The 12,932-nt window shown below is 42.3% G+C and overlaps 1 protein-coding gene across 7 annotated transcripts in view; it reads left to right on the plus strand.

The window, feature by feature from the left end:
• ZFX (zinc finger protein X-linked) overlaps positions 1-12,932 on the plus strand; it is a 69,259-nt gene that overhangs the window by 22,432 nt on the left and 33,895 nt on the right. For 4 of the 7 annotated variants that reach the window (XM_030933878.1, XM_030933875.1, XM_030933876.1 and 1 more), the window contains 2 exons: positions 3,489-3,574; positions 9,922-10,500. In XM_030933878.1, coding sequence (XP_030789738.1) covers positions 3,517-3,574; positions 9,922-10,500 — 637 coding nt within the window. In that variant the 5' untranslated portion in view covers positions 3,489-3,516. Of the gene's footprint in view, positions 1-759; positions 779-3,488; positions 3,575-4,384; positions 4,502-6,177; positions 6,233-9,921; positions 10,501-12,932 lie in introns of those variants that run through there. The other 3 variants (XM_030933874.1, XM_030933880.1, XM_030933879.1) reach the window with 3 other exon arrangements.

The raw sequence follows: 12,932 nt of genomic DNA on the forward strand, positions 1-12,932 counted from the left end.
GTAATCCCAGCACTTTGGGAGGCCCAGACGGGCGGATCACGAGGTCAGGAGATCGAGACCATCCTGGTTAACACGGTGAAACCCCGTCTCTACTAAAAAAATACAAAAAAAAAAAAAACTAGCCAGGCGAAGTGGTGGGCGCCTGTAGTCCCAGCTACTCGGGAGGCTGAGGCGGGAGAATGGCGTAAACCCAGGAGGCGGAGCTTGCAGTGAGCTGAGATCCGGCCACTGTACTCCAGCCCGGGCGACAGAGCGAGACTCCGTCTCAAAAAAAAAAAAAAAAAAAAAAAAGAGAAAGCAGAAGAGAAGAGGGTTGAGCACTGCAGTACGGGGTGAGGGAAGGCATAGCAGCCAGCATTTAAGAAGAGGGAAAGAGAACTAGAAGTCACTTAAAGCAACGGAGGAAGGAGAGCACTTCACAAATTAGGGAGTTGATTGTTAAACTCTAATAGAAATGCCAAGGAGGACGAATGCCAAGAAAAGTTGTTCTTCAGGTTAAGAATTCATCGAGCTGATGGGATTGGGTTTATGTAGGGAAATTTGTGCGGTGAGGGGCTTAAATACCTTAATGTATCTCCTTTATTGCCTTCTTAATTGGCTTGCTTTAATGTCATAGTGTTTCATAATGCTTAGAAGATTTTTTTTTTTTTTTGAGACAGAGTTTCGCTCTGTCGCCCAGGCTGGAGTGCAGTGGCGTAATCTCGGCTCACTGCAACCTCCACCTCCCGGATTCAAGCAGTTCTCCCTGCCTCAACCTCCCGAGTAGCTGGGATTACAGGTACCCACCGCCACGCCCAGCTAATTTTTGTATTTTTAGTAGTGATGGGGTTGCGCCATGTTGGCCAGGCTGGTCTCGAACTCCAGACCTCAGGTGATCGGCCCGCCTCAGCCTCCCAAAGTGCTGGGATTAGAGGTGTGAGCTACCACATCCGGCAATGCTTAGATTAATTTACGTTTATCATTTTTAAAGGGGGGAAAAGCTATTCTGTAGCCAGAGGTGGTTTTGCAGGAGTAGGGCAGTAATAACTTTTTCAGAGCATGTACACTTTCTGTTTTTCATTTGCTTTAACTTTTTTTTTTCTTTTCTTTTTTTTTTTTTTTTTTTTTGAGACGGAGTCTTGCTCTATCGCCCAGGCTGGAGTGCAGTGGCATGATCTTGGCTCATTGCAACCTCCGCCTCCCGGGTTCAAGCAATTCTTCTGCCTCAGCCTCCCAACAGGCATGCACCACCATACCCTGCTAATTTTTTTGTATTTTAGTAGAGGAGGGGTTTTGCCATGTTGGCCAGGCTGGTCTCGAACACCTGACCTCAGGTGATCTACCCACCTCGGCCTCCCACAGTGTTGGCATTACAGGCGTTAGCCACCGCGCCCAACCCATTTACTTTAATTTGAAACAGTTTGAATAAACAACATGAAATGTGCTATTTCTTAAAAATGAGTAGACTGTATCTCAGAGTTGATATGTTGAGAATCCCCCCCCTTTTTTTTTGAGATGGAGTCTCGCTCTGTCGCCCAGGCTGGAGTGCAGTGGCCGGATCTCAGCTCACTGCAAGCTCCGCCTCCCGGGTTCACGCCATTCTCCTGCCTCAGCCTCCCGAGTAGCTGGGACTACAGGCGCCCGCCACCTCGCCCGGCTAGTTTTTTGTATTTTTTAGTAGAGACGGGGTTTCACCGTGTTAACCAGGATGGTCTTGATCTCCTGACCTCGTGATCCGCCCGTCTTGGCCTCCCAAAGTGCTGGGATTACAGGCTTGAGCCACTGCGCCTGGCCGAGAATCCCTTTTATGAATGTTAATTTTTCTCAATTAACATTTAATGGATATTTCCATTACTATTCCATGTTAATGGATTTTTTAAAGACTATATATATAATTTGGTATCTGTAAATAAGCATATATAAATAATGATAATATGACAAACCAGTACAATAAGAGAAGAATAGAGTGCTGTAGAAATTTCAGAGGGAAAAATTATTTCCAGCTTTCTCTTTTTTTGTAGGGAAGGAGATTTAGGGGGAAAGATCAAAGCAGAGATAATGGGGGAAAGGTGTTCCAGGTAGAAGGAACCCTGAATCAAATATGAAGTTGGGGTTTTATGGGGATGTTGAGCATTTTTGTTTGGCTGAACTTTGTGTGGGTGGGGGCTGTGTGTTTGTGTACATGCTGACAGTGGTAGAGGGAAGTGATTGAAGGAAAGTTACGGGAGATGATGATGGGAAGGTAGTTTGGGGCCAGAAATTAGAAGATGACAGGTGTTTGAACTTACTTAGAGGGAGCAAGAAGCCATTAAACATTTTTGAAAAGAGGAATGATGTCACCTAGCTTTAGAAAAATGACTTGTGTTTCTGTTATTTGAAATTTTAATAAGCATGTAGTACTTATCAGCCAAAAAAAATGATAAAGGTGAAATTATTGGTTAGAGTTCTTTTTGTCATAAGTTTTTGGCTTAAGTAGAAAAGGGATAATTAAGGCCATTGGAATGTCTTATAAAAATTCAAGGCAGGACTATAGCTGTACCTCAGATAGGTCTAGAACCAGGAACTAAAAAGCTGTCTCCCCTCCCTGCTTACTCTATTCTGTTACTCAAGGCACTCACAGGATTATTTTTATTTTTTATTCACTAGTCTAAGACAGAGTTGCAAAATGGCTTTCCTTAGCTCTTAAGTTCCAGCCACCAGGAGAGAGGGAGACAGAGAGAGAGATAGAGAGAGACACACACAGAGACAGACACTGATTCTTGCTCATGGTTTTGGATTCTCAGGGATAGGACTTTGATTTTATTGTGCTTAAAGATGAACTTATTTTTTAACTGCTTTATAGCTAGTGCCAATTAACTGTGGCTGGGAGAGTATAAATACACTGTGGGAATTTACTTTTCTAGATGAGAGGGTTAGTTAAGAGAGGTTAGGCAGAATCCCAAAGGTTGTTTACTACAGTTATGCACTTTGAATTTTTATCGTTGTTTAATCTGGTTGGAAGGTGTTAGACTAATTAAATATAGAGAATATGAAAACTGTGCAAAAATTTCCCCCAATAAGCTACAGAATGTATTTTAAGTTGAACCTTAACAAAACTGGTTACCTTTGTGGGAACATGGGGTTGTTACAGACTGAGGACACAGGAGTGCTGGGGTCTTAAAAATGTTCTATATTTTGATCAAGGTAGTGATTACAAAGGTTTATGTATGTATCAGAATTCATCAAAATATGTGCACTTGATGGATGTAAGCAATACATTTATTGCTTCAACTTAGAAAGAAGTCCAGGCAAAGTTGACTTGTTTGATTTATCTGCCCTGCCTTGTCATATAGATGCCCATTTATCATTGTAAATCAATTAAGTTATATTTTACTTTAGATAGATATGTTTTTGATACACATTTATCTTTCACATAATTTGAGTGTCTCAGAAATGAAACTATCATGGTGGCGTTCAGTACGTGATACGAAAAAACTAATGGCTTTGGTTTACTTTTTTCCCTGATTTAGGAGCTGTGACTGATGAGAATTAAAGGCCATGGATGAAGATGGGCTTGAATTACAACAAGAGCCAAACTCATTTTTTGATGCAACAGGTATAACTACTTGACTTGTTCCACTTCCCATCTACCAGATTTGGAGTTGGTTGTCATCAATGAATTGCTAGAACTCTCACATTGATCATTCACACTTAGGTTATCTTGTTATCCTGTCAAAATTCACAGATGTTACGGTGAGCACATTATTATTACCCTCCTCAAAGATGTGGCTCCCTCACAACCAACTCTCATATTCTTGTCAGTAACAGCAGCGATATCAAACCTTAGTTTTATCTTCACTTATGAAGATAATACCTTCCCCAGTTATTTCCCTAATTCCTGTTGTTTTTCCCTTTGAAAATATTTCTTGTTAGTTTTGTTTGGACCTTTATTTAAAAAAAGAAAAAGAAAAAATATTCCTTGTTTACATCTGCTCTTCTTCATCCTAGTGCCTACCACAGAGACAGGCTCTATCGTCTCATTCTTAGTCTGGAATAACTTTTGCATTGTTTTCTTTACCCTTAGTCTCTCTTATCTAGCCTGCTGATCAGAGTACTCACTGTAAAATAACATGTGGATCCTGTCATTTCTCTGTTCTCCAATACCCAGCAGATAAAGAAGGTCCCCCACATTGACCCTGTCCTATTTTTATAACCATCTCTCTCACAAGTTCCCAAAAAGAGACTTCTGCTTCAGGAAGATGGAGTCTTCACTCCCCATAGTGTACAAGGAAAAATTATACTCAGGAAGTTCTAAAAATAGGAAAAAAACAGTATTAGAAAAAATGTATTTCAGATTACCTGTGTTTATAATTATATAACGTTGTAAAGTGGTTACACTTGTGTTTTGGGTTTTTTTTGTTTTCAGATAGGGTCTCGTTCTGTCACCCAGGCTGGAGTACAGTGGCGCCATCTGGGTCCACTGCAACCTCCGCCTCCCAGGCTCAAGTGATCTGCTCAGCTTCCAGAGTAACTGGGGCTACAGGTGTGTGTCACAATGCCTGGCTAATTTTTGTATTCCTTTTTTTTGGGGGGTAGAGACAGGGTTTTGCCATGTTGCCCAGGCTGGTCTTGAACTCGTGGGCTCATGCGATCTGCCTGCCTCAGCCCTCTATAAGTATTGGGATTACAGGCGTGAGCCACTGCGCCTGGCCTATACTTGGTTTTATAAGATAAAAGGGATTTGAGGCCAGACGTGGTGGCTCGTGCATGTAATCCCAGCACTTTGGGAGGCCGAGGCGGGCGGATCATGAGGTCGAGATCGAGACCAACCTGGCCAACATGTGGTGAAACCCCATCTCTACTAAAAATACAAAAAAATATCTGGGTGTGGTGGTGCATGGCTGTAATCCTAGCTACTTGAGAGGCTGAGGCATGAGAATCGGTTGAATCTGGGAGGCGGAAGTTGCAGTGAGCTGAGATCGCACCACTGCACTCCAGTCTGGGTGATAGAGTGAGACTCGGTCTCGAAAGAGAAAAAAAAAAACAAAACAAATATAAAAGGGTTTTATATCACACCAGGTAGCTACCTTTACTGTAAATAAAATGCTAGTAAGTTTTCCATTGGACTGTAAATGATCAGATTGTAGTATATTAAAGAAATAGCAATGAACTTTATCAGGAAATTAAATGTCAGTGATTTAAAATTTTAAATTTTTTTTTTTTTTTTGAGATGGAGTCTTACTCTGTCGCCAGGCTGGGGTGCAGTGACATGATCTCTGCTCACTGCAACCTCTGCCTCCCGAGTTCAAGTGATTCTCCTGCCTCAGCCTCCTGAGTAGCTGGGACTACAGGTGTGCGCCACCATGCCCAGCTAATTTTTTTGTATTTTTAGTAGCATGGGGTTTCACCATGTTGGCCAGGATGGTCTCGATCTCTTGACCTCGTGATCTGCCCGCCTCGGCCTCCCAAAGTGCTGGGATTACAGGCGTGAGCTACCGCGCCCGACCCTAAAATTTTCTTTTTATTATTATTTTATTTTTCTTTTAGAGACATGGTCTCACCCTGTTGCCTGGGCTAGCTAGAGTACGGTGACATGATTATAGCTCATTGTAACCTCAGACTCCTGTGCTCAAGGGATCCTCCTACCTCAGCCTTCCGAGTCGCTTGGACTACAGGTGTGCGCCATCAAGCCCAGCTAATTTTAGTTTTTATGGAGACAGGGGTCTTGCTCTGTTCCCCAGGCTGGTCTCGAACTCCTGGGCTCAAGTGATCCTCCCACCTTGGTCTCCCATAGTGCTGGGATTACAAGTGTGAGCCACTATGCTCGGTCAAATTTAAAAATTTTCTTTAAATCTCTAAATCTAGTGGGGATGTGTGCGTGTTTCTTAACAACTTGGGATAATCTTTTAACTCGTTTGGTAATTTCAATTTGATAATGATAAACGTAAAGTTTATAATTCTTTCTTCCTTGGAACATGAAATATAAGTGATGTACTTGAAAGAGACTAAACTCTTTGGAGAAAAATGTGCAGTGTTTGTTCACTTAATCTTGCCACAGGCAAACCTAGGTCATGGGCTAAGTGGTAGATTGAAGGGCTATTGCATTTTAGTCTTGATTGATAACACTTAATGGTATTTGTTTATCTTTGAGCAAGTCACTTAATCTGCCAGGGCCTCCGTTTTCATATGTCATAATAATAATGAAACCTCTCATTACAGTTTTTCAGAACACTTCCCATACATTCCCATTTGATCATCACCACAGTCCTGTGAGGTATGCATGGCAGATACTACTGTCCTCATTTTACTGATGAGGAAACTGAAACTCAGAGGTTAAATGACTTGCCCAAGGTCACAAAACTAATAAGTGTCCTACCCTGCTCTACTCTGTGATTTAGATTTTGTTTTTTGTGGTTTTTTTTTTTTTTTTTTTTTTTTTTTGGTTTTGTTTTTGAGATGGAGAATTGCTCTGCTGCCCAGGCTAGAGTACATTGGCCATGATCTCTGCTCACTGCAACCTCCACCTCCCTGGTTCAGGTGATTCTCCTATCTCAGCCTTCCAAGTAGCTGGGATTACTGGTGCAGACCACCATGCCCGGCTCCTTTTTTGTATTTTTAGTAGAGATGGGGTTTCGCCATGTTGACCAGGCTGGTCTTGAACTCCCGACCTCAAGTGATCCGCCTGCCTCGGCCTCCCAAAGTGCTGGGATTACAGGCATGAGCCACCGTGCCCGGCTGATTTACATTTTATAACCAGTGTTCTTGCCACTAGATGCTTTCATCTTTATGTATGCAAAATGGAAATTAGTGATCTATTACTTAATGATAATATTGTGGACATTGAAAAGTATAAAGCATTTTGTAGAAGTTCTGTAGAAATTAAAGTGAGCATACTCTTTTTTTTGTTTTTTGAGATGGAGTTTTGCTCTTGTTGCTTAGGCTGGAGTGCAATGTTGCAATCTTTGCTCACCACAACCTCCGCCTCCCGGGTTCAAACGATTCTCCTGCCTCAGCTTCCCGAGTAGCTGGGATTACAGACGTGCCACCGTGTCCGGCTAATTTTGTATTTTTAGTAGAGATGGGATTTCTCCATGTTGGTCAGGCTGGTCTCGAACTCCTGACCTCAGGTGATTCTCCTGCCTTGGCCTCCCAGAGTGCTGGGATTACAGGTGTGAGCCACCTCGCCCGGCCTAAAGTGAACACATTCTTTTTATTATTTCTTTTTTTTTTTTTTTTTTTTTTTTGAGACGGAGTCTCGCTCTGTCGCCCAGGCTGGAGTGCAGTGGCCCTATCTCAGCTCACTGCAAGCTCCGCCTCCCGGGTTTACGCCATTCTCCTGCCTCAGCCTCCCGAGTAGCTGGGACTACAGGCGCCCGCCTCGTCGCCCGGCTAGTTTTTTGTATTTTTAAGTAGAGACAGGGTTTCACTGTATTAGCCAGGATGGTCTCGATCTCCTGACCTCGTGATCCGCCCGTCTCGGCCTCCCAAAGTGCTGGGATTACAGGCTTGAGCCACCGCGCCCAGCCTCTTTTTATTATTTCTAGATGTAATTAAAATAGATATTAGTTGGCTTCCTACAATTTTTAATATTCTTTGGCCTTTGAATTTTTTTTTGAGACAGAGTCTTACTCTGTTTGTTGCCCAGGCTGGAGTGCAGTGGTGTAATCTCGGCTCACTGCAACCTCCGCTTCCTGGGTTCAAGTGATTCTCCTGCCTCAGCCTCCCGAGTACCTGGGGTTACAGGCATGCACCACCACGCCTGGTTAATTTTTGTATTTTTAGCAGAGACGGGGTTTCACCATGTTGGCCAGGCTGGTCTCGAGCCCTTGACCTCAGGTAATCTGCCTGCCTTGGCCTCCCTAAGTGCTGGGATTACAAGGCGTGAGCCACTGCGCCAGGCCTGATTATTTTTGATTGTTGATTAAGCTATGTATTCCTCTGAGGGCCTGGCCAGTGACACATAGTCATTGAGTTAGGCACCTGGTTGGACTCAGCCTGGTCTGAGTCAACCAGAGGCACTAATTTACTGAATAGCTATTTAGGTAAGACTTTTTTTTAAAACTTTCTTTGCTTTTCTCTGGAACAGAAGCCAAGATATTTAATTAATTAATTTATTAATTAATTATTGAGACGGAGTTTTGCTCTGTTGCCCAGGCTGGAGTGCAGTGGCGCAATCTGGGCTCACTGCAACCTCCGCCTCTTGGGTTCAAGTGATTCTCCTGCCTTGGCTTCCCTATTAGGTGGGACCACAGGCATGTGCCACCATACCCAGCTAATTTTTTGTATTTTTAGTAGAGACAGGGTTTCACCCGTGTTAGCCAGGATGATCTCGATCTCCTGACCTTGTGATCCGCCCACCTTGGCCTCTCAAAGTGCTGGGATTACAGGTGTGAGTCACCATGCCCAGCCTTCTTTTATCTTATATTTTTGATAAGGATATTTGATTTCTATTTCCATTTGTGACATTCAGAATGATATTTTCTGAGCACCATACACTGTGCAAACTGTGTGATCTTGGTTAAGTCATTTAATCTCACTGGGCTTCAATTGATTGAATCCTCTACCTTCATTCCTTAACTGCAAAATGGACTAGAGTAGGGGGACTATGTTCTGAGGAACTGCCTTGGGAGTTGGGGTCTAGGGGGACGGGAGGAGGCTAGATGGAGGCAGTGTATCCTGGTGAAGTTGGGGCAGCTCCCGCTGGAACTACTCTTACCCTCCACCACTCCAGTGCAGCTGCACTTGTATTTATCCTATCTGTCTCCAGAGCCTCCTCACCCCAGTTGTCTTTCCTCCTCAACTTTCCTCCTTTTGTCCCTGTTTTAATTTATCCTCTGATCCTTGTATGTCCTAGATTCAGAGGATGATTTCTAAATTTCTATAGCCATAGATGGAGCGTATTGGTGGTATATTGCACCAGAACAAAAAGGGAAGCGTGTAAAGGGAAAAAGGAAAAAAAAAAAAAGAAGTAAAAGAAACACATGGGAGAGATGGAAAGAAGAACAAATATGAGTTGAGGAGAGGGAGATGGAGCAAAAAGGTGAAACACATATGATGAAGGAAAATAGTATGTTTGTCACCTGAAGTTGCATTACTTATTTAATTTTTTTTTTTTTTTTAAGAGATGGAGTCTTGCTCTGTCACCCAGGCTGTAGTGCAGTGGCGCCATCTTGGCTTACTGCAAGCTCCGCCTCCCGAGTAGCTGGGACTACAGGCGCCCGCCACCACGCCCGGCTAATTTTTGTATTTTTAGTAGAGACGGGGTTTCACCTTGTTAGCCAGGATGGTCTCGATCTCCTGACCTCGTGATCCACCCGCCTCGGCCTCCCAAAGTGCTGGGATTACAGGCGTGAGCCACCGTGCCCGGCCCTTTTTTTTTTTTTTTTTTTTAAACAGAGTCTTGCTCTGTCACCCAGGGTGGAGTGCAGCAGCACCACCTTGGCTCACTGCAACGTCCGCCTCCCGGGTTCAAGCAGTTCTGCTTCAGCCTCCCAGAAAGTTGGGATAATAGGCTTGTGCCACCACACCCGGCTAATTTTTGTAGTTTTAGTAGAGATAGGGTTTCGCGGTGTTACCCAGGCTGGTCTCAAACTTGGCTTCAAGTGATCCCCCCACCTTGGCTTCCCAAAGTGGTGGGGAATACAGGCGTGAGCCATTGCACCTGGCTGTATGTGGATTTTATTAGTGTGCCTAGAATTTTACTTTCATTTATATATTTCTTCTGTGACTGCCTCGATTGCTTTGTTCTCCTAATTTTTAAAAATCTATTGATTTGATTACAAAAGTTCTTGGGTTAAAAACATCTGATTCAAAAATAGATTCCCTCTTTATTTCTTTAATCTATCTTAATGTTTAAGAAAACTGAGGAGCTAGTATGTTTTACCAGTAGAAATTAAATAACATTTACATTAATTGTAGTCATGCATACTTACCTGAAATTTGTCATTTTAATTTTTTTTTAAGGAGCTGATGGTACACACATGGATGGTGATCAAATTGTTGTGGAAGTACAAGAAACTGTTTTTGTTTCAGATGTTGTGGATTCAGACATAACTGTGCATAACTTTGTTCCTGATGACCCAGATTCGGTTGTAATCCAAGATGTTATTGAGGACGTTGTTATAGAAGATGTTCAGTGCCCAGATATCATGGAAGAAGCAGATGTATCTGAAACGGTCATCATTCCTGAGCAAGTGCTGGACTCAGATGTAACTGAAGAAGTTTCTTTAGCACATTGCACAGTCCCAGATGATGTTTTAGCTTCTGACATTACTTCAGCCTCAATGTCTATGCCCGAACACGTCTTGACGGGTGATTCTATACATGTGTCTGACGTTGGACATGTTGGACATGTTGAACATGTGGTTCATGATAGTGTAGTGGAAGCAGAAATTGTCACTGATCCTCTGACTACCGACGTAGTTTCAGAAGAAGTATTGGTAGCAGACTGTGCCTCTGAAGCAGTCATAGATGCCAATGGGATCCCTGTGGACCAGCAGGATGATGACAAAGGCAACTGTGAGGACTACCTTATGATTTCCTGTAAGTCTTGGGGTACAGTAATTGTCAAAGGTGTTTTTGAAGGCTGCCTCTCCTAATTTACATCAGGGGAGAAATTTTCCTGACTTAAATGTCTGTAAAATTAAAGTAAATCTGATAGACCTACCTGCATTGTTGTTTCCATTTGCAGGCTACAAGATAACTGAAAATTAAGAAAAGTGAGGCTGGGCGTGGTGGCTCATGCCTGTAATCCCAGCACTTTGGGAGGCCGAGGCAGGTGGATCACCTGAGGTCAGGAGTTTGAGACCAGCCTGGCCAACCAACATAGTGAAGCCCCGTCTCTACTAAAAATACAAAAATTAACCAGGTGTGGTGGTGTGCATCTGTAATCCCAGCTACTCGGGAGGCTGAGGCAGGAGAATCTCTTGAACTGGGGAGCTGGAGGTTGCAGTTAGCCGAGATTGTGCCACTGCACTCCAGCCTGGGTGACAGAGCAAGACGACTCCTCAAAAAAAAACCAAAAAAAACTGAAAGGAATAGAACTGAATTTTGGAATCATGAAGGATGTGATTAGGCTGTTACCAGCCTTTATTAGAATTAGGAACGCTCTTGAAACCTAAAAGGAGTAGGGAAAAAGAAAGTCTAACCAAGCTACTTACAATCTTTTTTTTTTTTTTTTTTTTTTGGGGGGGGAGAGTCTTGTTTGCTCTGTCGCCCAGGCTGGAGTGCAGTGGCACGATCTCAGCTCACTGTAACCTCTTCCTCTCGAGTTCAAGTGATTCTCGTGCCTCAGCCTCTCTAGTAGCTGGGATTGTAGGCACGCACCACCACGCCTGGCTAATGTTTTGTATTTTTAGTAGAGATGGGGTTTTGCAGTGTTGCCCAGTCTGATCTCGAACTCTTGAGCTCAGGCAGTCCGCCTGCCTTGGCCTTCCAAAGTGGGAGGATTACAGGTGTGAGATACCATGCTGCTACTTATTTTCTTGAATATGGATACACAGTACTGTTTATGTAATACGTATGTACTAATATAATATGTAAAATGCTACATAACAGATAACATGAAAAAGAGTTCTGGTATAGTATGAAATATGATTCCAAAACATATCAAGTATGATGTGTTCATATTAGGTTATTGGAGAGAAGTAAAGTATTTTGAAACACACCTTTACATGTTTATCTTAGCATCTGGAAGGACAGCTGTTATCTTCTTACAACATACTTCTTGGTACCGATTTTGGAGATAAAATTCTAGATTAGCTAGGCCACGGTTCTGACCCAGTATGGAAATTCTTATGCCTTAAGGAACTAAACTTAAAATATAAAGGATTCATAGGCTATTTATAAATTTACAAGAATGTTTGCTTTGCTCGAATACCTGTTTTAATACAGGAATTTAATATTAATATATTGGAGTCCACCAGCATTTTAGGAAACTTCTTTGAGATTTTGAAACTCCTTTGAAAACTTCTTGAAATTTTGAAAATCAAAGAATTATTTGTGGAAAGGGGAACAAAATGCCTTTATTCAACGTGTTTATTGGACTCTTAATGTGTGAGACATTGTTGTAGGTAGTGTAGATACAGATATGTGCTAAAGAAATACATACATAAAACTATTATCCCTGGAGAGCTTTTGATCATCTGTGGGAGAGAAAGTTTGTAGTGTGATGCAGAGGTGTGACTAAACTGCTGTGGAGATGGGATGGAGTAGCTGACCTTTAAAATCAAGGATGAATTCTAGTTTTACAGGATGAAGGGCACGGGTGGCAGAAAGACATTTCAGGCATATAGTATAGTGTGTTAAAAAAGAAAAAAAGGTTCTGGCCTTTGCTGATAATGGTGGGAACTTTAGGATACACTTATATATCTTTGTGTATGTTCTGTTTTATTCCTTAGAATAAATTTGTAGAAATAGAATTGATAGATCGAAGGGTATACACATTTACAAGTTTGGTTATGCTTGAAGTTTTGTTAAATTCCGTTGGTATTTTGCCTTAATATTCCCTTCACCAAATTTATGAGAATGTTCATTTCCTTACACTCGAACCAACACAGAGTATTATTTTTCTTTCTAGGTTTTGCCAGTCTGATAGGGAAAAATACAGTATCCTGTTTCAGTTTTGAATTTATTTTAGGATGATAATCCTTGTATGTGGAATAAGACTAAGGGAGAGATTAGTGGCAGTGAGCTGCTGAAATGGTTCATATATAAGATGGTATGAAGTACATTAGTAATAGTAAAGGGGAGAGTTAGCTGCATTCAAAAGAGATTAGGAAGAAAAATGGATGAGATTTGATGATAGATAAAAAAGGCTAGGGGTTTGAGGAAGATAATTCAAGGATGACCCTAAGTGTTCCACGTTGGGAGATTGGATGCCTGGTCATACCATTACCTGAAAGGAGGAGTAGGTTTGGTGGGGGAAGGTGGGGACGGGAAATATTTGGGATCTGTTACAATTTGAGTTGCTTGCT

This window comes from Rhinopithecus roxellana, chromosome 7, assembly GCF_007565055.1.
Source record: "Rhinopithecus roxellana isolate Shanxi Qingling chromosome 7, ASM756505v1, whole genome shotgun sequence".
In the NCBI taxonomy this organism is placed as follows: domain Eukaryota; kingdom Metazoa; phylum Chordata; class Mammalia; order Primates; family Cercopithecidae; genus Rhinopithecus; species Rhinopithecus roxellana.